At 39.5% G+C, this 27,797-nt stretch overlaps 1 protein-coding gene across 2 annotated transcripts in view; it reads left to right on the forward strand.

Annotated features, from left to right (window-relative positions):
• The window catches only part of LOC121234345 (exocyst complex component SEC10b-like), a 41,582-nt gene extending 19,864 nt beyond the window's left edge, over positions 1 to 21,718 (forward strand). The window contains exons 14-25 of one of the 2 annotated variants that reach the window (XM_041130258.1): positions 53 to 138; positions 222 to 395; positions 2,314 to 2,367; positions 2,440 to 2,568; positions 2,689 to 2,781; positions 2,885 to 3,031; positions 3,141 to 3,238; positions 6,407 to 6,491; positions 19,555 to 19,613; positions 20,510 to 20,608; positions 20,686 to 20,769; positions 21,124 to 21,718. In XM_041130258.1, the coding sequence (XP_040986192.1) occupies positions 53 to 138; positions 222 to 395; positions 2,314 to 2,367; positions 2,440 to 2,568; positions 2,689 to 2,781; positions 2,885 to 3,031; positions 3,141 to 3,238; positions 6,407 to 6,491; positions 19,555 to 19,613; positions 20,510 to 20,608; positions 20,686 to 20,769; positions 21,124 to 21,202 (1,187 nt within the window). In that variant the 3' untranslated portion in view covers positions 21,203 to 21,718. The remainder of the gene's footprint in view (positions 1 to 52; positions 139 to 221; positions 396 to 2,313; positions 2,368 to 2,439; positions 2,569 to 2,688; positions 2,782 to 2,884; positions 3,032 to 3,140; positions 3,239 to 6,406; positions 6,492 to 19,554; positions 19,614 to 20,509; positions 20,609 to 20,685; positions 20,770 to 21,123) is intronic. The other variant, XM_041130259.1, reaches the window with a different exon arrangement.
• The last annotated feature ends 6,079 nt before the right edge of the window (positions 21,719 to 27,797 follow it).

Here is a 27,797-nt window from a genome sequence, read left to right on the forward strand (position 1 = left end):
CAAGCACAAGTTTTGCTTTATTTACCTAATAACAACCCCTGTTTTGGTTCAGGGCTCACAGAGTCTTTGTTTTCTGCTCACAAGGATGAATATCCTGAACATGAGCAGGCCTCTCTCAAACAACTATATCAAGCAAAGGTTTTCTTCAATTTGATCAAATTTAATTTTCTTTAACTTTCATCTTGCTTTAGCGAAACCTGTAACATGATTATGCTATGCAGTTGGAGGAATTGCGTGCTGAGAGCCAGCAGATCTCTGAGTCAACTGGAACAATTGGGCGCTCAAAAGGAGCTTCAGTGGCATCTTCTCGCCTGCAAATATCTGTCACTGTTGTCACAGAGTTTGTGCACTGGAATGAAGAGTCACTATCCAGATGCACATTATTTTCATCTCAGGTAATATTTGATCCTGCGACTAACATCACATGCCTTTTCCAGATGCAATTTATTTTCACCTCAGGAACATCCTGCAATTAGGATCCATTTTTGGGTGTTGTTCGATAGCCACCAATAGTAGGCCATCTATGCCCCCTATCCATGGGAAGTTTTGAGGTTCTGGACCATATTAAACATTGTGTGAAAATCTAATTTTAGTTTCACCCCCACATCAAATCTGGTAAAGCTAGAGAAAATCCCCCATCCCTTCTGTAATTCCACACTCTAACTCCATATGACCCACTTTCTGCATAAGCTTCTTCGGATTCTCCCTTTGACTCCATTAGAGATTGTTAAGCCTCTGTTCTCAACCTCCTCTGGGCTTTGCTGCCAGAACCGTGAGATAGAGTGACAAACTTGCAGGAGAGAGAAACAGAGAATAGAGAGGGTGCTGGATAGAAGCAGAGGAGCATGAGGAGGAGGAAGCTCACTTGTCGGTTCCTTGGTTCTCAGTGCAAATGGTTGGTCGTGAGAGGGAGATGACCATGGGCTTTCAGCAGTGGAACACGAGGTGGCATGCGGGGCTTCAGCTGGCTTCATGACAGGTGCAGTGTGTTGGGAAGGACTGTATAGAGGAAGAGAGGCAGAGCTACTTCAATGCAGAGAGAGAGAGAGAGAGCAAAGAAGGGAAGAGGTAGAGGGCTTGCTAGGTGGTGCAACTGTTGTAACGATGGTGTGGCAAAAATGGACGATGAGAAGGCCTATGTTTCGGTGTAGCAATAATGTTGGTTTTCCTGGTTTGCTTTGGTCGGAGACCAAGGGAGAGAGAGTATGAGATCTGTGAGGTAGGGACAGTGTGAGATAGGGCAGTGTGGATTGAGAGAAGCGTAGAGTTCTTCCTGTTTTGACTATGCAGAGAAGGAGAACAAGGATATGTAGGAGGGGTCTAGGCTGTGGGCTATTTTATAGAGAAAGAGATGGGGCTTGCCGTGGGTGAAAGGTATTTGATGAGAAAAGGAATTTAACTTCATCAGTAACCGTGCATGGGAGGAATCTAGAGAGGTATGGGAGGAATCTAGAGAGAGAAAACTGTAGTTATTGTGTTGGAATAGGAGTGTATTGTGTGAGGGTCTGAGTGTTATTCAATTACCAAAGGCTTGTCAGTTTGGGCTTGTCAAATGGGCTAACTCTAATGTGTCGGGGTTATAGAGGGTATTAGATGGGCTTTAAATAAATTCTTGGGCCTATCGGCCCAATAACATATCCAACCCAAGTGTAGGCCTCATATAAAATGAATTTATCAAATGGGCTTGTAAAGTTCATGGCCCAAACAAATAATCCTTATTTAAGCCCAAACAAAGTTTGGCCCAGGTGTTACAATACAAACGGATTTTTATAATTTTTTTGAAAAAATGGCAAAAGTGCACCTTTCTGCCATTTAGCTCACATGAAAATCGTAAAGCGTGCATTTGTAAATGCATTTTGCTTTCGATAAGTGAAGTGCTTCAGGCTTTGTGCTTAAGCGCTCTTTAAGTGCGCTTTTTTACCAACACTGGTGCAGGCTATAAAAATGCGAATGTTTGGAAGATGTGGAGCACTTGGTGATAACACAGTGCTCGAGCTTTTAAGGCCCAAAAAGGATAGTGCCAGAGTTAAAAGCTTCTATATTCAACACTCTAGGATTGGATGGCTACTCACCACAACTTTCAATCTCCTGGTTTTCTAGACTTCAAAGACTTTTGCTCTTTTTTCTTCTTGTTATTTAGGTGTTTCCTTTGTATACTCCCTATGTACTTGGGTTGCTGGGTTGCACCCCCCTTTGTGCTTTTATTAAAATCACTTATTCATAAAAAATAGTCAAAACTAATAACTTTTCCTGGATTTAACTTTCATATATTTCAGCAGTTCTCTGATTAGTTTTTAACATGTCCTTGTACAGCCTACTACACTGGCAACCAATGTGAAAGCGGTTTTCACTTGCCTACTTGACCAAGTAAGTTGTCAAATACATTGAGGTATTCACTGATTTTATGTCATAGGTACTCAGAATTTCTTTTGCCTGCAGGTTAGTCAATACATAACGGAAGGGCTTGAACGCGCTAGAGAAAGCCTGACTGAAGCTGCTAATTTGAGGGAAAGGTTTGTGCTGGGCACAATCGTTAGTAGAAGGGTGGCTGCTGCAGCTGCATCTGCTGTAATTGCCTGATCACATTACCTTATTTGTGCATTTCAAACTGTGTGGGATGTGAGATGTATTTTTAAATTCTTCTGTGTAAGTGTTAACCCAACATGGTTGTGATGGGTTGATGTATAGGCAGAAGCTGCTGCTGCTGTTGGTGAAAGCAGTTTCAGATCTTTCATGGTTGCTGTACAACGTTGTGGTAGTATTGTGGCCATAGTTCAGCAAGTATGTTGGATTGGATTCTTTAATTACTTTCAAGTATTTTTCACAAGATAATAATGACTTAATATAATTAAAAAATTCCAACAATTTGAACATTTCCCTGCAGCATTTTGCAAATTCTATTTCTCGGCTTTTGCTCCCCGTAGATGGTGCACATGCTGCTTCATGTGAGGAAATGGCAACCGCTATGTCCAGTGCAGAGACTGCTGCTTATAAAGGGCTTCAACAATGTATCGAAACTGTGATGGCTGAGGTCAGCTACTGAAATACTAAACAGTTTAGTTAGATTCAAATACAAAGTAGCTTTTAACTAGGCATGAGTCTTTGTTAATCACCTGATTATGTAATCTCCTACTTTGCAGGTAGAGCGATTGCTTTCAGCTGAACAAAAGGCAACAGATTATCGGTCACCTGATGATGGAATTGCTCCTGATCATCGACCTACAAATGCCTGCACAAGGTACATTTTCATGCCCCATACCCCATCGGGTTGGGCTTTTCAAAGGGCTAGGTCATGACATACATCCTTATGACAAACTTGTAATACCTTATGTTTTTGCGGTTTTTGAAAACCGCATGGATACTAGCCACTAACTTTTTTTCCCTGGAGTATTTGAAGAATAGGACATATTTTCATTTTTTGTTATTCTAGTAGGGAAATTCGGCTTGTCGTACCCCAAATAGGAGGGGTTTTTACTGTCACGTTTATCAGACTGGGTGTTATCAGACTGGGTGGGTGTGGGGGCGGGGGGTTCCTACTAAACACACCAAAGCAAGTTTAAGAGGCGACGGGTTCATATCTGCCTGCCCTGTTTAGATTATACATTCCCATATAGAACTACTAATATTTCAAAAATATGCCCACCTTCAACAGAGTAACCATTTTCTTTTTCGTTCTCTTTCAAGTTAATTGTTAATTGTTGAGCTTAGGAAGCAACTTTTTGGTTGCAAACTTTTTGTCCATCGAATTGATGTTTTCTTCCTCCTCATCTAACTTTCTCAACCAAGCCACCAGACCCTCCTCCATCTCGAGGTGGGTTTTGGAGCAGGGATTTCAAGAATGTCTTGCATCAATGTGAGGGTTTTGGTTCCAAAGGTTAAGTGGGATTAATAGAGTTCTTGTTTGGGCAGAGGCTAGGATTTGGTGAGGTTCATTTGCTCTACATCTTTGAGAGAGAGAGAAAGAGAAGAAATTAGGGTTTAGAGTTTGGAAAAGTTTGAATTGATAATGAAATCTCCAAGTGAGGGCTAAACCAAATATTTTCCTACATGATGAAACTAGCGCCATGCTTGGTAGAAGAAAATGTCAGGAGAGATAACAATCATGGTGTTGTCCTGCTTAGTATCCAATGCAGGTTCAAGACAAGGATGAGGAGGGAGGAAGGGGAATGCATGCCTTGTACTAACCATATGTTACCATCTTAAAACTATCTTTTTAACAGTTAAAATTTAGTGGGAAACTTACACTTTGCACCCTTGAGCTAACACGTCTATTGCAATTTGCATACTAAACTATGAAAATTGTAATGTGCACTCTAAACTACTGGTTGAAGTTCAAAAAATGTTGAGTCAAACTTCCACTCATTGAAATGGACGAAAGAAAGATCACATGGCATAATCTTAATGGTCAGGTCTTAACATTTATTTAAACCTATCGGTAGTTTAGGTTACATATTGTAACCTATCAGTAGGTTAAGGTACATATTGCAACATCTTGTAGTTTATGGTGCACGTTGCAAAAGGGATGGTAGTTTTTTTTATCAATTCAAAGGGGATGGTAGTTTAAGGGTGCAAAATGTGATTACCTTAGACATATGAGAAGTGTTAGATTTACAAAGAGATCATACAAAAGTAAGTTTACAAACTGATGTTGCTTAATGTGATATGTCAGATCTAGTTTATATCAAAAAGTGTGAGCTTGTTTTTAATTATATAAAGTTGTCCAAAGCCGATGTTCTAAAGCATGCAAACAGAGGGGAGTTCGTTGATGGAAAGGCAGTGGGAAGGCCTTCCTCGGTCAAAGGTCCCTCATATACCTCGGTGTTGAGGTCACCTGCGGGTAGTCCGGTCGAGAATAGCTCTGCGGCGGAAGGAAATTGTAAGACACTTGTAGGATACAAAGGTTGTCAGGTGAAATTGGGAGAAGTGGAGGGTAAGCACCATGTGGTGCAGGGTGGAATGGTTGCCTCGGTCAAGTGTTTTGAGCGTAGGAGAAGTGAAGGGGGTCTTGTGGGCTATTAAAGCTCAATTGATGGGTGTTATGGAGTATGTGAGAGATCTTATGATTAATGTGGATAAGGGGTTGGACCTGGTCATGGGTTTGGGTGGTAGATCCTACTGGTTTGAAGTTCTCAAGTGCACCGGCAAAGGGCACTTCGACACCATCATAGATAGGGTCGTTGGACTCAGGCATCATTGTTCACGTTGGTTTGCCATTTGACTACCCTCAATCACCAGTTGCAATTGGGGTTGGTACCTTTTTCTAGGGTTCACTTTCAGTTGAAGATGGTGGTGGTTTTGAGTACTTTGGAAGAAGCAGACGAGCTTCTTTCAGAAGATAAAAATGGGGTAACAGAAGGAAGTGCTCCTCTTACCTGTTCTATGCCTCATGAGGGAGTAGTAGGGTCTGACAAAGTGGCACAGAAAGGGTCGTCGGGGGTGGAGCACTTACAAGCAATGTTCTCGTTGATGGAACGACGACACCTATGTTGGAGGTGAAGGAACCTCTAATGGTGACAACAGTAATGGACAGCAACAATATAGCTGTTGAGGAGGTTCGGGATTTGAATGCAAGACACTGAGGAAATTACGAGTTTATCATTGGTGCCTTGTGAGGGGGAATGTCTAGGGTCGGGAGAGCAGTTGGGAACTGTGTCTGCAGATAATGTTGTTCCTCCGACAAACAACATGGCGGGTTCACCATCAGATTGGGTTCTGCATAAGGTTAACGAGATTCAACACATTGTGGGGCTTTCATACGGAGGATGTGAAGACCAATTTAAAGCACTACTCACTACGATAGGGGCAGGCCACTCGCTTGAAACCAAATCAAGTTTTAAGAAAAGTAGGGAGTTAAAGCGTCTTTCTTGGGCAATCAACTACGATGCTAAGGGAGGTAGCTCAAGTCGAGGGAAGACGAAAGGAAGGACATTATGAAGACGTCCTCGTAGAGGGAGTTTCGGGTGGAGTATTAGTCTTACGAGGGGTTGGGGGTTGGGGAGTTGTGTTCTATTCCAATTCGGGCTTGATGTATTTTGGATAGATTTCTAATTTTCATGGACTTTTTGGGTCATTTGGGGCTAGCTAATATGGGCTAGGTATTTTCTTGTATACGTCCAGTGTACTTGGTTACTCCTATTGATATAAATAATATTTTTACTTATAATAAAAAAAAAATTATATAAAGTCACATTATTTTGTAAGATCCCTTTTTAGATCAAGCATTTCTCTAAACATATTTGATTTAGAAGTGTGAGCTCGTTGAACTTTTTCACTAATGTTTACCATTTGATGATGACTCCATTTTATGCTACTCAAGGCCTCTATCTGTTATATTAATTATAAATATATATATTTGACTGCCATGATGCTTTTAGACTTGACAAATGTTTTATTTTCTATTGGCTAGAGTGGTGGCATATCTTTCACGTGTACTTGAGTCTGCATTCACTGCACTTGAAGGTCTCAACAAGCAAGCATTCTTGAGTGAATTGGTACGATTTTAATTCCGTGAGGTTTCTCTTGTCTCCTTGTGCATATAAAATCATGAATTTAATCCCCTACTTCTCTATTCAACTTGCTGGTCTGGGTGGTTGGTGTCGAAGTGATATCTTAGAATCAGTTTGTAACGTCTGTTCCTCTGATGCCATATAAGATAGAATTACAGAAAGGTCATGGAACAGGTGTTATTAACCTTAAAAAATTTCTTTTCTTTTTCTAGCGCACTAGGTATAGAAGATTTTGTAAATAAAAATAATGCATGCATTAAAATTAAAAGAGAGCATGCAACGACATTTATTAAAAACTGAATTACAAAATTGTGAATTTACAAATTGCAATTAGTGTGCCTAGGCTTCTGTCGCTTTTCCCTGAGCCAAGTCCCACCCATAGCTCTGTTTTCATTTTAAACCTGGGACATTCGCACATTAAAACAAATTGGGTCAAATACTCCATAAGTATTACTTCATTTTGAAAACATATTAACACAATTAGTCATAGATTTTTCATTCTCAATCACATTCTTTACTGAATAAAACATTTTTTTATAAAAGAGCATTCAATTTCTATTACATTAATTTACATACGCTTTACTGTTCTCGCTTTTATTGGCCAGTATATACTGTTATGCCCCTTGTGTTAGGGTTAGTGGTCCTTGTGACTATGGTTCCACCTGGGACTGATAGATGGAACCCAGTCGATTGAGATGGTCACCACCAGGTGCATCTAGTGAGCCATCCCGGTGTTCCATTCTGCCCATTCATTTTGCACCATAACCTCATAACATTCATTTGCCCCTCATTTAAGTTTTCACATATTCATTCTTCGTTCACTTTACTCCTTTCATTTCATTTCCTCATCATTTATTTCATCAACCACAGTAACATATATAAACATGGAATAACATTTAATAAACATCCATTCCAGCATGCTCGTGCATCACATTTATCACAAGGGGTGCATTTAAAAGGGGCTACCAAAGGAAGGCCAATACATATATACCATGAAAACATTAATGCATATAGCATAGTTTTATAAAATGATCTTTCATTTCTAAAAAGAAACATTTTCATTTTCATTTTCAAAACTATAGAAGAGTATGAAAATAATACTAACCTAGACCCCATGCCATTACATCATTTCATGCAGTCCATTCATTCTCGTGTCAAATGGCACCTATATGCACATATGCTTATTTCAATTCCTATTCAAGTGCATAGTTAATATAACTTGGAACGAACTTAAAGAAACTACCCTCGTCATGTTAAACCCTCTTCCACATGGTGTTATCATTCATGAACTCTTCACTTAAAATTCTTACATTAAAGCCTGTGTTGTCATCCAATCAACCCTCCATACGTTCAAGAAATCCTAGCCTTACTTCAAAGCTTGTGGCATCCATCATTTACATCCTCATGAACATCCATGACTTCATAACTTACACCTATATGTGCTCTAAACATCTCAGTACAACACTTCTGCAAACGATGGTTAATAACCTCAAGCATAGCCCTAGGCATACACATCAAACCCAAACAATGACTGATGAGAGACAACTTCGTTACTAGCCCATAACCTCACCATTCCTAGACAAACTTCGGTGCTCTATTTACTGCATATTCGTAACCTCAAGGCCATAGCGAAGGACCCTTAAGGTCACACATTTCCAACTTGATACACCTAATTCATGGCCTTACACATCTTTTGCATCATTCTCAATATACCTCCATTTCATTTCTAATTCTCAAAGTGAGCCTCCATGCTTCACTTTAAAGTTCAATACATCAATTTAAGAAACTCCATCGTTCTATCTAAGACCTCATTTTGAAATTTACAACATCCATCCATGCTACACAATTCAATCCAAATTCAATGCAGAATGTCCTTCCTCCATCCATACACAAAGTTTAGCCCCACATTACCACAAAATGCACATCAATCCAAGCTTCATTTATCTTCTCGCATTCAATTACATAACACAATCCAAGACCTTCCAATTTAGCAAATAAAACATAACAACTTCAGCTAACTTTAATACCTAAACATCATATATATTCTTGGAAACAGTTTCTATACAAGCTATAACAAAATTGATCCAATAACTTTAGACACATGTAGTCCATAATCCCTTACTTCTATAACCATCACAACTTTAATCACCAATCTGTTATGCACTTAAACATCCAGGCTATGTCTATTTCCAAGCATACTCATCTGTTACATACCAACAATTTATAAGCTAACAAAAGATATAAGGATCTAGTGTGTTACCTAGAGAAGAAGAGTGCTGGTTTGGTGTAGCCATGGACAGCAGCTGTTGAGGTGGCTTGGAACCATTGAGGAGGAAGAGAAAGGTGGTGCAAGGAAGAGAGGCAGTGGCTGGCATGGGACTGAGCTCTTGGTGCAATCCATATGCTTGAAAACAGAGGAAAAGAGAGAGGCTTGCGTGGAAGGGCTCGGTGTGGTGCTGTCGGCATGAGTAGGCTGGCTATACGTGACCATTCTCAACTGATTTTAGCTAGGGAATGTTCTGTCCATGAGTTTGCTTCCTAGATTCAGAGATTGAGTGAGGGAAGGATGAGTACTAGAGTGTGAAAATACCAGTCGGTGCTTAGGGTGCAGAACCAAGAGGGAAGAACTGAGTTGCTGACCTTCATGGTGGCTGCTGGTTTTTTTGCTTCTGTAGCTACTGCTTTGAGCAGTTGCGGCTATGAACTGGAGGCTTGAAAGGTTGTTGTGGCTTGAGGAAGAAAAGAACTGAGAGATGGAGGAGCCAGCTGGTGCTTCAGGGTGAAAGATCTTCTCAATTTCAATTTCCTGCTGCAGAACTTGCTGCCATTGCCATGAGCTTCTGCAGTGGATCTATTGGGTTGCTGCTGCCATGGAAGAGGGAGGAAGAGAGAGGAAGCCAAGAGAGACAAGCAGGAAGGGCTTAACACACACGGGCTGAGCCTGCTGCTGTTTCTGGTCTGGAATGGTTGCTGCCTTCTGCTGCTACCTGCTACTGTCTGTTGCTGCTGCCGTGTGGAGGAGCTGAAGAGGAGATGAAGACTTGAGGAAAAGAAAGAGAGGGAGGAGCGGTGACGTGATGAAAATGTCAGCAAGGAGCAGATGTGTGTTTGATTGGGTTGAGTGATGAAATGAGGGGAAGAGATAAGAAAGAGATTTGGGAGGGGCGGATCTGCACGTGGACTGAAACTTAAATAAGTGAATGAGATTAATTGTAGAAAAAAAAAAATACTGGAAATAAGGAAAAAGGAAGGGATGAAAATGAAAGAGAAAATAGACTAAGGTGTAAAATCCAAGTTTCTTCTTGATCAAAATGGGCTGAATTTATCAACTTAGAATACAATGATGAATTTTGTGAAATGTTTCTAAAAGAAATAAAATCAATTTAATAAATTGGGACTCTAAACTTTGAATTGGCTTGATTTAAAAATAGGGTCTGGTTCAATAATAATTGAAAGACCTGGCTAAATATAAAGTTTGGACTTTCTAAATTTTCCGACAATTTTAATTGCCTTGGCTCACTTAAAATGAAATACTAAAATTAAAACGAGGCTTAGGGTCAGTGGCTTCAAATATAATGCTTGACCAACCCTAGAAGGGTTGGGTCGGTTGGTCACATAGATGTCTTCTCCTATTGTATGTGGAATTAATGAGAAAGCTGAGAGACTTCCCAGGAGTGTGTAACCCACCATTATATTAATAAAGACCAAAAAATAGGGAGATTGTTGGGATTACTTTTCTTGTGTGGATCATTATTTGTACTTGAAATTTTCTTTAAGAAATAAACACTAGGGAAGAAAGCAAAAGGGATTCAAACATATGACTGTACCAGTTTCAACAACTTGCTAGAACCTCAAGCAACAGCTTTGGGATATAACTGGTTCCCCACTCTCTGAAGCTGAATTTTGAGCAGGCAGTGACATCACCGGTAAATGTGTGATGTGCATGGGTTGCATGTGAAGAAGTTGTCACAGATATAAAATCTGATATGTTAACACTTCTGTATAGGAATTATCACTAAAACTGGGATGGCTGTATTCAGTTTTTAAAAACCCTGATATTACTTGCCAACCAATGGCAGCAGCAAGAGGGAAAGGAAGTTGAAAACTTGGTTTCATAGGTGGGAACTCCTATTCTAGACAGTTGCATTAAGGGGAAGACAGTGGCTGTTTTCTGAAATTTTTCATGAAGAGAAGTGTTGAAATTCAAAGGTTTTTCTGACCTATGGTTGTGGCAGACCTGGAGGAGCCTTCCAGGGTTTTCTCCTTGAATTCTTGATGAATAAATTGAGGGAAAGGCAGGCTGTGACAGGTGGCAAGCTTAGAGGAGATCGGGATGGATGCTTTTGACAGCACTTGCTAGGGTTTTGTAAGGGATAAAGCTGGCATGAAAATCAGCTTTGGTTTATCAGTAATTGCAGCAGTTGATCCTTCCTAGAATATTTCCTATTGTGGTTTTTAATAAGGCATGTTCCTAGGTTTATTAGGGGATTCGACGGACCTGATTTTAAGGCTTCTAGAGTCCTAAAATCCTTGTATAGAACCTGTCCAGTGTAGGCAAGACCCAATTTGGCAAGTTTCCTCTATTGCCTTTAAATCAGCACTAAAAACACTCGATTCAAAACTTCAAAACAGTTAAACAGCAGCTGGAAATGTGAAAATCAAGGCATCTTCGAAATTATTCAAACCAAAAAATAAAGAACTCTAATTCTATGCCCCTAGTACTTGGGTATGACATATTACATGTAAAAACAAAAGATAGACATATGATTTGAAGTTCTGATTTTTCTCACTGACTTGTACGTATACATAGGTGTGTTTATACACACTACTGGTTCAACAGAATCCCTTATACATAGCTACCATAAGATATATCTAAACTTTTAAAATTCAAATATTTGATCACAGGAACTAACTTTAATATTTAAAATTCAAACACTTGATCATAGGATCACCATATCCTACTCCTACGTTGTAGGAACTACTTCAGCAGGTGTTGAGTGAGCAGCCTTTGAGTTTGGCAAGAGTTGATCTTCAATACGCCCCCTCAATCTCAGGGGAAGATCTCCCTCAATCTCAGGGGAAGATCTCAGACACTGAGATTGGAACACAATAGTTTGAACCGAGTAGCTGCTAGTGATTTGGTGAGAAGATCAACGAGTTGATCACGACTAGAGATGAACTGAACTAGGAGCTTTTTGCTTACGACAAGATCACGGACAAAGTGGAAGTCTATTTCAATGTGCTTTGTCCTTGCATGGAATACAAGATTGGTACTCAGATAAGTTGCCCCGATATTGTCGCACCACAACACTAGCGGACTATCCATATGAAGGCCAAGTTCCATTGTGAGGGACTGCAGCCATAAAAGCTCCGCAGCAGCATTTGCAAGAGCTTTGTACTCTGCCTCAGTGCTACTTCGTGCCATCGTGCTCTGCTGTTTGCAGTGCCAAGAAACTAGATTCTGTCCAAGAAAGATGCAGTAAGCACCTATAGATCGTCTATCATCACAATCACCAGCCCAGTTGGCATTTGAAAACACTTGAAACTGAAGTGAGGTGTGACGTGAAATGAATAGACCATGCGAAATCATGTGTTTTAAAAACCTCAAAATTCTTTTCACTGTCTGTCATGGGACACTTTTGGGTTATGCATAAATTTGCTTACCCGATGAACTGAGTAAGCAATATCGGGCCTTGTGAAAGATAAGTATTGCAGTCCTCCAACTATGCTCCTATACAGAAATGGATCCTCAAAGTCACCCTCATCATTTACTGAGAGGTGCAAGATAGTGGATATAGGAGTGACACAGTTTGCAACCTATATCCACGGTTTGCAACGATCCATTTTAGACCGCTTCAACAAATCTATTATATACTTGCGTTGTGTTAAGTAAAGACCATCAGCAGAGTGTAGGGATTCAATTCCCAGAAAAAAAGATAAATTTCCCAGATCTTTGACTGCAAACTCTTTGTGTAAAATAGTAGTCAGGTTATTGACAAGCTGAGTATCTGATCTAGTAATTATTATATCATCTACGTAGATGAGGAAAAATACGACATGAGAGTGAGAACGATAGATGACTAAGGAGGAATCAGCACTGCGAACAAAGCCAAGCTGCACTAGAGCATCTGCCAATCGTGAAAACCACTGTCTGGGAGCCTGACGCAGTCCATACAAAGAGAGCTTAAGTTTACACAAATAATTAGGATACTGCGGGTGATGGAACCCTGGAGGCTGAACCATGAAAACCTCTTCTTGTAGTGAGCCATGGAAAAAAGCGTTTTGTATATTGATTTGGCGAAGGCACCACCCTCTAGAGATTGCAATGTAGAGTACAAGACGGACAGTTGTAGGTTTGATTATAGGGCTGTAAGTTTCATGATAGTTGACACCGTGTTGTTGATAGTAGCCCTTGGCCACCAGTCATGCTTTGTAGTGCTCAATGGCAGCATCTACACATCGCTTGATCTTAAAGATCCATCTGCAGCCGACAACATTAGCATAAGGGTCAAGAGGAACTAAGCCCCATGTCTGGTTTTTAATTAAAGCATCGAATAGAGATTCATAGCAGCATGCCAATGACTATGCTTGGCTGCTTCAGTATAGTAGGAGGGTTCACTGCTATTTTGTGTGACTGCAGCAAGTAGTGCTCTGGGAATAGGATGCACGATACCACCATCTGGTAACTGCTTGGGTTTCCGGATGTTATTTTTGGAGCTAGTGGTCATGACATGCGTATTCCTGCACCTGGGCTGTGTTATATGGGAGGTCTCTTGGGTCACCGGCTGACTGCCATTTTGAGTAACATCAAGTTGATTGGATGGGAGAGCCTCATCTTGGCGATGATCCAATACCGATGGTGCTACACAAATTGTTAAAGGTGGTGGTGCATTTTGCAATGTACCTGCAGATGTCAAAATAGGAGAAGAAACAGGAGGGGTAGTTGTGATGGAAGTTGATAAGGCAACAGTATTAGTAGTGTTACTGGATTCAATTGTGGGTGTTTTTTCATACGGAAATGATTATTCATCAAAGATAACGTGACAGGACACATAGATCTTCCCTGTTGTGAGATCGAGACACTTATAGCCATGATGATTGAGACTATAACCTATGAAAATGCAAGTTTTTTACCAGAAATCGATTTTGTGTTTATTAAAGGGACGTAAGTAAGGCCAGCACGCACATCCAAAGACTTTAAGAAATTGATAGTTTGGTTTAATTTGATAAACAACTTCATAAGGTGATTTGTTTTGTAAAATGGGCGTAGGAAGTCGATTTATCAAATAAGCAGCTGTAACAAAGGCGTATTCCCATAATTGTTGGGGGTAGATGCGAATGTGATAGCATTGATAAACCAACCTCAACGACTTGTTTATGTCTCCGTTTAGTTGCACCCATTTGTTGATGAGTATGTGGACAAGCTACTCGATGTTTGAATACTAGTGTTCTTGAAATGAGTGGTTAATCTTCAAAACTCACCGCCCCAATTGGATTGGAACATTTTGATTTTGCGCTCAAAGAGGCGTTCAACATAAGACTGAAATTGAAGAAATATAGATTCAACTTTAGATTTTAATTTGAGTGGGAAAAGCCACAAAAATTTCATGCAATCATCTAAAAAAGATATATAATAATGGCAACTAGAATTGGAAAGAACAGTGCTAGCCCCCATACATTGCTATAAATTAAATCAAGAGGGAACTTGGAGTTGTGATGATGTGATCTAAATGGTAGGGGACAACTCTTACATTCTGGCAATCGGAACACAATTTTCTTTTCTTTTCTATTTTTTTTTTTTTTTTTTTTTTTTTAAAGAGATGAAGATCACCAGTCCATGAGTGACCCCCTCCCAAATTTTACCATAAAATAACTATCACTAATGTGGAGGAATACCGTGGTAACAAAAAAAACCCATATTCAAACCTTCTCCACTAGTATCTAACATAAGGTATACCCAACTTATCTGTACGTATAAGCCCCTTCAATCTACCAGAAACAACACCAAAAAAGTCCCAATTCGCGCCACTCACCCCATATTTAGCTAAGAAATCCGCTACCATGTTAGCTTCTCTAAACACATGCTTAAACTGAACATTCATCGAGGATATAAGAGAAAGCGTTTCGTCCTAAAAATCCCACAAATACCAATATTTACAAGTCCCCGAAATAAACCATCCTATTACCACACTCGAGTCTGATTCTGCTAAAACAGTTCGCAAACCCAGCTATTGACACAAATAAAGTCCATCAAGCACTGCTCTACACTCAACAATATTATTTGTAGCCTGACCATACAAATGAGCAAAACCCCCGAGAACCCACCCATTCACATCCCAAACAACACCCCCACCGGCCATCCCAGGATTTCCAAGAGACCAACCATCTACATTGAGCTTTGAGAATTCCCTTGTCGGAGGAGCCCAAGCAATCAACTTCAAATTTTTGACTTTAGGCGGCACAACAGGACAATTGAGCTCCCTTAACACTCTCAAATCATGATCCCCCACTATTTTAAACGTTTTCATGGACCCTAAGATATCTAGAAGAAAACCTTTTACCATCCAAATAATGTCTTTTTATTCGAATTTAGTATCTTCCATCCATGCCGCATATCGAGCTTTCCAAAGAGCCCAACAAATCAATATAGGAATAATACCACAAAACCAACAAACTTGCGAGACTAGAGAAGCCCGACATGACCATATGTTCAAAACATCTGTCCATCCTCGAGTCTCAAGTAGTCGGATGCCGAAAAGAGTAGCAAAAAAATCCTAGACCTTCCTCGGTCCCTCCCCGTCACAAATCCTGTCCAATATAACGCAAATCCTCCTCCCCCCGAGCCTGCCATTGCACCAAGAAAGTTTTTGCCCCCCAGAAGGCAACTCTAAAAGCCCACAATCATGAATACATGTATTAAACTCCTCTTTTACCCGAGAAGCACTCAACAAGCCTCCCACCTTTTCCTCATCATAACAAATAATATTGAAATCACCCCCAACAAGACACGGCCAAACACCGACATCGAGAGCACACAAATGCTCCCACAACTCCCTACGCTTCCTCTGGAAACAACTAGCATAAACTATAGACACCAAGACTTGCACACTACCTCTAGCAAACCAGTCAAACAAAACTTGATCAGACATGAAAATGAAATCAAAATCCAGACTAGCATCCCAAAACAACAACACTTTGCTCCCTACTACGGCATTATTCATAAAATTCGGCATGTTTAACCACCTAGCCCATCGCCAACATTTATTGGAAGAAAGAAAAGGCTCTAATAAAGCCACCACTAGCGGCCTACTTTTACTCATAAGGCGTTGAAGTCTACTACGACGAACGAACACCTCGAATATTCCATATAATTATCTGCATAGATAATTAAAAAAAAAAAATTGGATCGAGTCCTCCTCTCCAGGACTACCAACTTTCCCTTCTTCTTCACACCCTGTAATTTTTTCAAAGGAACATTCAATTTTGAATCCGAATCAAAAGACTTGCTTACAAAATCCGCCACGTCTTCTTCGGGTTCGCCCTCAGACATGGAACACCACTTGTCAGTACCACCATCTTCAACTCCCATCGTTGCCAATCATGACAACTCAAATTCCAATGCCTCATCCACCAATTTCAGTGAATTGCGTGGCTTCTCTTTCACAACCTCCAAAACCTCTAGCAATTCCTCAGTATCTGAAACCTCTTCAATCAATTCAAACCAGCTATCCGAGACTTTTTGAATTGAATGGCCACTACTCTTCGCAGCATCACGCCCCCTAGCCAAAGCAATATCAGAACCTGCCAAGCCGCCGCCATCAAGTTCCTTCTCAAATTGTCTCCTAGTAAGTGCCTCGCCCTTTAAGTCCACATAAAAAACCTCCATTGCTGCCATTTCCACTGCATGCCACGCTAATTAATCCCGTTCAAAATATCTGCTCAACGAATGGCAGAAAAAACCGTCTTTTCAATCATCACCTCTGGTGCCGAGACTTCCGAATTTTTGTTTCCAACCACCTTCCACTGGCCCTTAGCCTTCTCACACCCCGCACCTTCATTAACGCCATTCCCAACTCCATTTGTATCAAGCTGTTTACGCCAACTACATCTGCCCTCCTCATGTCCCTTCTTTCAACACAACCCACAAAACATAGGAAGGGATTCAAAAATTACCTCCTGATGAAGGCTACTCACATGTCCTGGAACCCCCAGCCAGAAAGCCCTTTTCAAAGGTTTGGAGACATCGACCTCAACGCAAATGCGTGCCACCTCAGGTCGTGTTGCACACGCCGTCGCGTTGTCCTGTTTCAAAAAACTACCAAAACCCCCACCAATCGACCTCAACATAGACTCATTAAAGTAGTTCGGAGGCAACCCCGGAAGAGATAACCACATTGGGACCAATGGGAAATTCTCTTCTTCTACAAACTCTGGTGTCCAATGAAATACCCGATAAGGTGCCCCTGCAATCTCAAAATTTCCCCTAGCCATAACCGCAATGAAGTCCTCTTCATTCGATAATCAGACGAGAACGTTCCAAGGGTTTCGCAACTGACCAACAACAGGCAAGACATTTAATCTCCAACGGGATTTAATGAAGCCCCGAACGTGATCAAGCGAAGGCCTCTGACGCAAGAACTTCAGCACGATAGAGAATCAAAATGGTTCTGTCAATTGCTTGACTTCTAATCTGGAAAAGATAAAAAAACATCTCCCCATCCGAAAATTTTGGTTCTCTGAAGGGAATCTCCACCTCGGGCAAAACTTGAGGCTGGTCCATCACAACGTCTACAAAACCCCTACCAAAACCAATCTGCGGTGCTCCTCCCACTCAGCGATCCAAATTCGCAGTCGTCTGTTGTTCCATCCCCTTCAAAGAGCCACCTTGCCCACTCCCTGATGCCGCGAGGGTGGCAGCAGAGACCATCGCTGCCCTAATCGCCCTACAGATTCGAGAGAAAATTTTTAGGTTGCCACGTCAGCATTTCACTAGACTTTTACTAATTTATATATGTGGATACAATCGGAACACACTGGATGTCCTTTATTGGCAACAGGAAAAAGCTAACGTGGCAAGCTGACGTCTCAATTTACCGAGATGTTGATGCCACAACTGGTAGGAAGCACAAGTTGTAGAAAAACGAGGATGAAGAGAGGCCGCTGAGCGAGAGAATGAATACAGCCCGTCTGTAAATGCCCCTCGATGAAGGAGTCTCCCCAAGTAATCCTTAACAACAACAAAAATATGATGAAACTCAAAATAAACGTTATTGTCCAGACAAAACTGTTGGATGGAAACAAGATTCTTTTGAACTTCAGGAACAAGTAAAACTTGATTTAAGATGAATGGTTTAGCTGAATTAGAGATAGAAGTAGAACCAATTTTGGAAATTTGCAAACCTGCACCATTGCCTACATGAATTTGATCAGCACCATCATAATCTTCACTCCGTAAATTGAGGATGGCTATATCGTTGGTGAGATGATGGGTGGCACCAGTGTCAGGGTGCCAATTAGGTTCTGATTGTGAAGAGCTCGTAGCAACCAATGCTAGTGGATTGCGTTGATCAGAATTTGCAACGTAGGTTATATCAAATGTGTGAAAGCATTTCGTAGCAGTGTGGCCTGGCTTACCACATACTTGGCAGATAATAGCATCACGAGTTGACTGACCACAACCAGAAGAATTAAACTGCTAAGAACCCCCACGGAAACCGCGCCCCTGCCTCTATATTCACCACGACCACGACGAAAAGTATTTTGCTAAGGTTGGCGGGTAGCAATATTAACAGATGCCTGTGGTAATGGCTGATTGTTATGAGACAGGCGGGACTGTGTATTGAGAAGAAGAGAGCAAACCTCCTCTAGGGTAATAGGATCCTTGCAAGCAGAAATAATAGTGACAAAGGGGACGTAGTCATGCCCGAGACCAGCAAGAAGGTATGTGATTATTTCATCACATTTAAGAGGTTGGCCAGCAATGGCCAGTTCATCGGTGCAGCATTTAATCTGCATAAAATAGTCACTAGCAGAGAGGGCACCTTTACAGGCATTAGCAAGATCAGTACGCAACTGAATAACATGGGCCTGTGACTGAGACGAGAAGGACATTTCTAGTGCTTGCCAGTCAGTAGCAGACGTTGTGTGAGAGACAACTTGGACCAAGATGGTCTCAGTAATAGTTGAGAAAAGAACAGCAAGAACAATAGCATCCTGCCTTAGCCAGTGTTCATATAGAGGGTTAGGGATAATAGACACGGCATTAGATTCCGGATTGATATCATCAATCTCCATAGAAGGAATTTTGGTGGTGCCATCAATGTAGCCGAAGAGGCCTTGGCCTCAAAAGAAAGGAACAAGTTGAGCTTTCCAGACATGATAATTGTCACGAGAAAGCTTGGTGACATTGATGGTTGGTGGGGTAATAAGAGATGGAATAGTAGTGGAAGAGATGGCTGACATAGTTGATGAAGGAGAGGACATGGAAGGACGTAGGTCAAATGGCTCAATCTGATACCATGTAAAAACAAAAGATAGACATATGATTTGAAGTTCTGATTTTTCTCATTGACGTGTATGTATACATAGGTGTGTTTATATACACTACTGGTTCAACAGAATCCCTTATACATTGCTACCATAATCTATATCTAAACATTTAAAATTCAAATATTTGATCACAGGAACTAACTTTGATATTTAAAATTCAAACACTTGATCATAGGATGTAGGAACTACTTCAGCAGGCTTCAGCAGGTGTTGAGTCAGCAGCCTTTGAGTTTGGCAGGAGTTGATCTTCAATATAACATATATGTTGCCTTGGACACTGAAGACAATGAATGCTTACTACTGCATTTTCTTCTTCAAATCATGTTCCTGATTGGTCGATCTTCCAGCACCATGTATACCAGACATATGATATTCATTTTCTTGAGCCCGCCCCCCCTCCTCCTCTCTTTTTGGGGGACGGAAATTTGAGGAGGTGGTAATATGTTGAAAAACTATTTTGATCTTCATTCAGATTTTAATTAGTTGCTTTCTATATTAGGGAATCCGCTTGCACAAAGGGCTGCTTAATCATTGGCAGAAGTTCACTTTTAATCCCAGGTAACTGGCCTGGCCCTCAAATCTCATGCCCTAAAAATACATTTAAAGTTTGTCTATGACATGGCAAATGGTTGTTTGCATTCTGATTATAATATGCAGCTTTCCTTTGTGTGAGCTCAAGGTATATTTTAGTTTGCTCTGTGCAGATCAAAAAGTCGAGAGATTTTGGATTTCGGATGGCAAAGTAGAGAAAGATTTTGGATTTGATACAGTTGCTCTCCAAATGTACCTAGCAACCATAGTATCTCAAAAAGAAAAAGCAATTTATTCTCTCTCCACTCTCATTGCCCCGTAAATATGAATATAAATACATTCAAAAAGATTATTTAAGTAGAGTAGAGAAACATTTAGAAAGTGGGATGTATCTCGTTGTCCAAAGTGGGTAGCTAAAATAGAAAAAGTGGGTCTTTTAGCTAACATTGGGCTAGTGCAATGCTACTGCTACTGCTCTTAGTCATGTTGGCAAATTTTGAAATGGAAAATTATATATACAAACCTCAAATGCACAAGCCTTGCACAGGCCCTTTATAAAAAAAATGGACTCCACCATGAAAAAGAGTGAAAAACTCACTTTTTCTTAATGGGACCCACATTTTACAAAAGGCTTGTGTACATTTGGGGCTTGTATTCTGTCTCTCTCCCCTTCTCCCCCCCCCCCCCCCCTCCTCTCTCTCTCTCTCTCCCTGTTTTTATTTTTAATATCTTATCATATGAGGTTCTTGGAAGTCTGTTTTTTATAGTTTCCCCAGAATTTGGTGTTATTAATGTCCTTTGTGGACTATTCTGTTTGGTGAACTGTGCAATTTGTTGTTTCTGTTTGTTTCTTATTCTCCTTGGCACAAATGTGAATAATTCAGGGATACTGTTTCCTTTTTGGTGTTTTTAACTTTTTGCAGTGGAGGACTGCGGTTGAAGCGTGACATAACTGAGTATGGGGAATTTGTGTGCAGTTTCAATGCTCCTTCTGTTGATGAAAAATTTGAATTGTTGGGCATGTAAGTTGCAAGGCTTTGCAAGATTTTCATTTTTTATTCGTTTTATATCTCGGGTAACTGATGTATTTTGTCTTCAGCATGGCAAATGTCTTCATTGTCGCTCCTGAAAGCCTCTCGACACTGTTTGAGGGTTCCCCCAGTATACGAAAAGATGCACAGAGGTAATCCGTGAGAACATGTTGGATTGCGTATGATATATCCATCAAAATGCATTAAAAAAAGGTACTATATATTTTAGTGAGAAACGTGGGTTCCTTCTCATCAAATGGTAAGGATGGTTTAAAAATGGTATTAAATGTTCGGAGTTTCTGTTCTCTTTCTTCCCTTCCAAAAAAATACAGTAAGGAAATGCATTTCCATTTTGCGGTCACGCATTTAAGAAGTATCTTTTACACCACAGTTTTTCTTTTTATTATTATTATTAATTTTGTGATGTTTGTTGATAAGTGGTAGAGTTCTTTACATCAAGGGTGCCTTATTTTTATAACTAAATTTTGATTTTTCTGCCAACTTAGGTTTATCCAGCTTAGAGAAGACTACAAGAGTGCAAAACTTGCTGCCAGACTTAGTTCCTTGTGGCAAAGCTCTAGTTGATACGGAAGCGGCAAGCTGATTTAGCTATGAACCCAAAAAATCCTTGAATGGTTCAGATCATGCTGCTACTAGTAAACTACATTGAGGGTACTGACTTCTCTCTCAAGTTGCATTGATTCGGTGGCAGAAGAGCGAGTTCAAGAACCAGTTGAAGATTAAACTAGTGACATGGATAGTGACCCCATCTCGGACAGAAAACAATAGAATTTTTGGCCCCCTTTCTTTTGGAGTGTATATTTTTTAAGGTATGCAGAGAGGAAGACCATTATTAGCTTTGTATTCTTCAAGGCTTCAGGTTGCATGCTAGGTCATTTCATTGCTTGTGTGTGTTGACAATTCGGAAAAGGAAATCTTCTCATGTCAGGTGTGTGCCCTTGTAAATGATCCTTAGGGTATTATGAATAATGACAAATTTTAGTTGATTTTCATGCTATGTTGCCCGAACCTTAAAGTTCTCGTGATGTAGTCCTTATTTGTGATTTCGGATATAAGAAGTTCCGATGTGATTCTTTCTTTTTGCTTTTTCTTCGTACACGGTGTTTTTTTTTTTCCCTCAGCAAATAAGGCATTTATAGATAAATTAACAGTTACAAGATACAAGTTTGGGATGGGAGTCCCCTACAGTTTTTCCAAAACCAACATATTACAACACAAGAAAAAGAAAAGGCGGGTTCTGGAGCCAAATAAATGGCTCTCACTCAATTCTCATAAGGAGAGACCGCTCGGTGACAGTTTTTAATTAGTCTGTTGAACAAACTATAAAGCTGCAGTAAAGGGTTGTGCGCTACAACATGTTGGTCTGGACTGGCTGGAAGGAACTTCAACTACTTTCACTCGATCTTTGGTTAGGGAAAGCGAGATCATAGGAAAGCAACTAGAAACTGAGACGAATCATTGGTGAGGGGCCACCACTATCTGTGGCAGCACATGCAATACACGCGCCGCACTTGGAGAGGAGTGGAAGCTCGAGTTCCAAAGATTTGACGCCACTAATCTCGATGATGCCGCGCGTGGTGGTAGGAAACTTCTCCAGACACGACGGTGAGTGAAACTCACGCAAGACATAAGCCGCACATGAGGCTTACGTGCTGCTCGTATGGCTAGATTTCTTCTGCTGTCTTGAAGATCGTGTGTTGAACTTTTCTTACTGTAAAGCAGCAAATCAACTAGTTTCAGTGCTAATAGATAAAAGTTAACTACAAAAAAGAGAAAAAACACAAATCTAGGCAGAAATTAAGGCTGGCAAGCAAGGGAGGTAGTTAGAACCGAAGCTCCAACCCCCCTCCCCCGGTGAACGGATTGAAGTCTTGGAAGCGACAATGGGTTTTGCAGAAAAGAGAGAACTTATCAGAGAGAAAAAAAAATCTGTTGTTCAACCTTCAGACACGGCATTTGATTGCGAAAAGCATATCTATTCTACCTCACTTTGGATAATCTCTCAAAAATTAATTATTAACTGATTGTTGGTGTCAAAAATTTGTACCCATGTGCCCCGAGAAGCCCATATCATCCCATGAACCGTCCGGATCAATGACCCAAAACCCATTCAAATGGGTCCACTTACCACATTACATCCCGATAAGGACCAACTGTCGTGTTGGATTGGGACTCGCATTCAACAAAAGAAAACCAAAATTGGGCCCCACACTCACAAACATGCCTGGGGAGCACACTCAGGCATATACCCCCCGAAAGCATGGTGGGCCAGTCATATCAACAGAAGCCCCCGGTCACTGTTGCAAGTGAGCCTTTTATTGCCACAGTTAGTCCCTTATTTAGTCCACCCCATCTTTCGCATGTTGTTTATCCTTAGTAATGGCATTGCCATTGGCTATCCGATAAATGCCTAAAATTGGGTGCAAGGTGTGGTCTTTGGGGTGAGTTTGGTCCAGTACCGGATGGTACCTGTTTTATTTTTCTCAAACTCAGTCAAAATCGGTCTGATTTTAATTTTTTTTTTTTCTAACACCGGATCAGACTCGTTCATATATATGTTTTTTAATTTTTTATATGTTTAAAATATTTTTTATATGATTTTTATATTATATATATAATATATAATTATATATAAAATAATTTTGTAATATATGATAAATTACAAATTAATATAATATTAAATTTTAAAATCCTATATAAATAACTATATATTATCACTATATTATATATTATAATATATCACTATAGTCTATAATATAATTATAATATATATTATAATATACTACAATATATTATCACTATATTATTATATACTATAATATATATACTATATAATATATCGAAAAAACCGAATCAAACGGAACCAGAAGTACCGGCTTAGGAGTTTAACCGTTGCGGTTTCGATTTTTCAAAACTCAAAACCGATATATATCAGTTCGGTTCTAAAATATATCCAAAATCAGACTGAATCGGATCGGTTACAGCCCTACTTGTGACACCTCGTCCCTCTCAGACTAGTTGAGATAGAGAACCCACATGTCACTGACATTAAAACATACGTTCTTTGCACTAAGCATAAAAGATATCATAAATTAAAATCATCACTAATACTTTTATTAAAGAAATCTCTCAAAAACAAACATATTGCTCAATAGCACTTATTTTAAATATAATAGCCTAACTTTTGCTAAGCATTATGGAAGTATAAATCATTTAATAGTAACTATAAAAATCTAAATCCTTTCTCAAAGCCTTAAGAGCCTCATTGCCAATGTTAACCTCTAGCATCCTTGCCCGTAACATCCTCTAACTCTTCCTCATGAAAATATTTAAAAACAACTAAAATGAGTCTAATATTCAGTAAGAACTATATCATAAACGTAATATAAAACATAAGGTTTTTCGTTTGAAAACAGCGTTCTTTTGAAAACGTGTAGTCATACATAAAACATTAATTGTAAAGCGTTGAGATCATTCCTTTACCTCAACTCCAAGCATAAACATTCATCTTCCTTAACATCATTAACCTTTATATTTCATTACCTTAACCTCATCATTATAGCCCTTTACACACTATTAATGTCTATGCGTTAGGGTTGGCGACCCTTACAATCGATGGTTCTTCCCAAAGCGATCAGCTTATGAACCTATGCCTCGTGAATGGGTCATCAGTACGTGCACCGCTAGTGATACATTCTGACGCATGGCACCTTCCTCATATGGCTAATTCATTAATCTCAAGCATTTATGCTTTCTTTCTCTTTCTTTACATTAACCTTTACCTTACTTTTTATTCGTAAACATTCATGCAACATAATACTCAATCATACAACAATCACGCAAACCTAACATCCTATCATCATTGGCTTCATAAAAATGGGCTCTCAAAGAAAGGCTTATACATACATATATAGACATTTGGAAATCATGCATTACATATATATATATATATATATATATATATATATATATATATATATATATATATACCCTAGTAGTGGTTTAACGTGCGAGGCACATTGTCTAGTTCGAAGAAAAAAAAGTTTTAGCAGAATATAAATCTTTTGTAGAAGCAGATAAGAGTACAAACTGATTAAGAAATGCATTCATTACATACAACACAAAGGTATTCGTTTATAGCAGAGAGACTAGTTTGAATGGCACGAATGACTTCTGCAAACAGTTCGAGTTCAGTAGGTATGACTAAGCTGAATGGAAATCAAAGCGAGCATAAGAGACGAAAAGAATCTTTTACCTCAGACTTCACAGACCCAACATCAATCTTCTGCTTCACTTCTTTAAGAAGGTTAGGCTTTACAGACAAATAAATCTAATATAAAATAAAAACATTGATGGCAGGAGGATGAAATACAAGCGAGACAGGAATTAAAAAAAGAAAAAGAGTGAGAAAGATAATTCAAGTGAAGAAGCCAAATATACGTAATTCATCATAGAATTCAAGAGAGAGATATCCACCTACAATATTTCCTGACGATCCCTATCATGGTTATTCTACACAGCAATTCCATGAGCACAACGATAAGAAAAAACATATAAATACGACATAAAAGAGTAGCCTAACATAAATAGTTTTCTCAAGATCAACAAAATAAATAATTGAGAAATGGAGTAGAATGCAGAATGCAGCTCATGCCTAATTTATCAGATGGCATTTTGACATGGATGGCAGAGAAAGCATAAAATCCACAACAGTAGACCAAATTTGTTTCGAAGGATATGTCATACGCTTGAATTATATTCAGGATCCAATCGACCGAGTAGTAAATGATTCAAGAGTATTTGGGCGGCCTTCTCAAAGCAGTCAAGGCAGCTTCCTGAAAAGGTGCTGGAGCAGAATCTGTAATTTTAACATGAATGTTTCTGATTGCAGAGGCAACAAAAGCTGGAGCAATTGCTCATCCAACCCACCAACCAAGCAACATATAACCAGTGGAGCAAAGTGATTCTAAAGAGCAACCAGCTAGTGCAACATACAAACAGTGGAGCAAAGTGATTCTAAAGAGCAACAACTGATCACCAAGCAAAAATGGAACATTTGGCAACTATAAAAGCAGCCAAGAACAATGAGTAAAAATTATCAGAACAAAAAACAAAAAGAATGAAGAAGATTTAGATTGGCATTTTCCAGCTCAAGGAAATCTATATTACAAGCTTTTGGGAGGCCAACTTAAACCTCTGAAGCTAAAAGTTTTAGACAAGGAAGATGTAATGATAGTCCGCTCTTGCATTCCTGAAAATAAAGCAAGGGATATGTGTTTCTCATTTTCAAATGTTAAGTGTTCATATATATCAAAACAGAAATAAGGTATTCTTTTTAGATATTAGATAGAGTGCATCAACTTTCCCGCTTGTAAAAAATCTCAGCCAAAAAGCATGCTAGTACGTAATTTAAAACCAATAATGCATGGAGGTTTCACTTTGCTGGGAAAAAAAAGAAAACTAACCCAAAAGGGAAAATTAGGATTCAATTAACTATTATGGCTGGTTGAGTGTGATCATGCCATAGACAGACAACAATGACAAGCCATTATGAGAGGTTATATCTCTTAACATTTCTAAGTAATGTAGAATTCGTGCTCTTTTCATGGTTATGACCTCCCATATTGTTTAAATATAATTGTATTTCTTGTTTTAGGAAGTTAACTTATGGAAACTCATGGGTGGTTTAAACTTCCAGGGAATCATAGTACCATGTATACGAATTTTAATTAGAGCTCTATCTTATTAGAGTTTTCCGTCTTTAGCTGCAGAAATTTATGGTGTGTCTAGTATAATTTCTTATTGTGTATGATTCTGGATTGGATAAAAAATTTGGTAGAACTGTATTAGACATAAAGTACTTACCTCTATAATAATGGTAATTTGGTTGCATAAGCAAATATTGGTCAAGTCTTTGTCCCAACAAATCTTTTGCTACTCTAATGGTTCCACCACGTTTCAATTCGATCAATATTCGTCTTTCATCATTGTAAACACTTGTTGTAGATGGGCACTTTCGTTTTTAGAACAATCACCATGCAGCCAAGGACTCTGGCAACCTATATGATTTCCTCCCATCAGCAGTCCTACAGCTAAAATCAATTTCTGATATTTCCAGCATGATAAGGCATTTTTTCAAAATGGTTTCTGCTTCAGAGCTCACAGTTGTTGGTAGAGGTCACATTGGCTTAGAGCTCAATGAATCATAGTTGCTGCTTCAGAGCTCACAATGGCTACATAAAAATGGGTTCTGCTAATACTCAACAACCAGTATCATTTGAGTATTAAAATAAAAAGCTTTTGTACATAACAGAGTAGTACGGATAGTTTTTTTTTTTTTTTTTTTGTTTATATCGGGGAACCTCTCTCCAAGGCAAGACGTTTTGGACCCACTTTTACAGAGTAAACCCCGGTCTCGTGCACCGCACTCGAAAGTTTTCCTACATGAAACTGGTTAAATCGTTAGTTTTTCACCAAGAAGTGTGGCTTCAAATGATTGTTTGCAACCATGAGGTATTGAACCTTGAACCTTAAAAGGAGTAATACCCCAAGACCAAGGCCTTTACCACTTGGGCCAACCCGGTTTAGTAAGGATAGTTAAAAGAGAGTCAAAATGTTCTTCCACGTCCAGCCAGTTCCATCACCTATCAATTAGGCAGTTACCATCTACCACATGGCACAACATGCATCTACACTTAGTTCAAGTCATCTGATTAAAACGATAGAACCTGCATATCTTTGCAAGAAGAAGAAGCGAGAGAGTTTAGCCGAGATTCAAAAAAATGAGAAAAGGGAATAGCAAGGATACGAAGAGTCTTAAAACAATACTTACGGAAAGTTTGCTATCTAGATCCCGTTTGGAACTTGGACTGAAATAGTTGAATCTAACATTCAAACATCTAACTTTTAAATCACTAAACTAATCTCAACTCAAAACCTCTTTACATGTGGGACCCACAACATTTTTCAACTCAACATCTCTTTATACACGGGACCTACAACCTTTTTCAACTTTTTATAAATACATCTAAATTCATCTTAACATCCAAACACATCTAAACTCATCTTAGGGGCCTCACAAAACTCATTTTACCATCTCAACTCACCACTATTCATAAATAATTCAACTCAGCTCAAATCCAAACAGGACCTAAGCGTG

The sequence above is a fragment of the Juglans microcarpa x Juglans regia genome, chromosome 6D, assembly GCF_004785595.1.
Source record: "Juglans microcarpa x Juglans regia isolate MS1-56 chromosome 6D, Jm3101_v1.0, whole genome shotgun sequence".
Classification (NCBI taxonomy): Eukaryota; Viridiplantae; Streptophyta; class Magnoliopsida; order Fagales; family Juglandaceae; genus Juglans; species Juglans microcarpa x Juglans regia.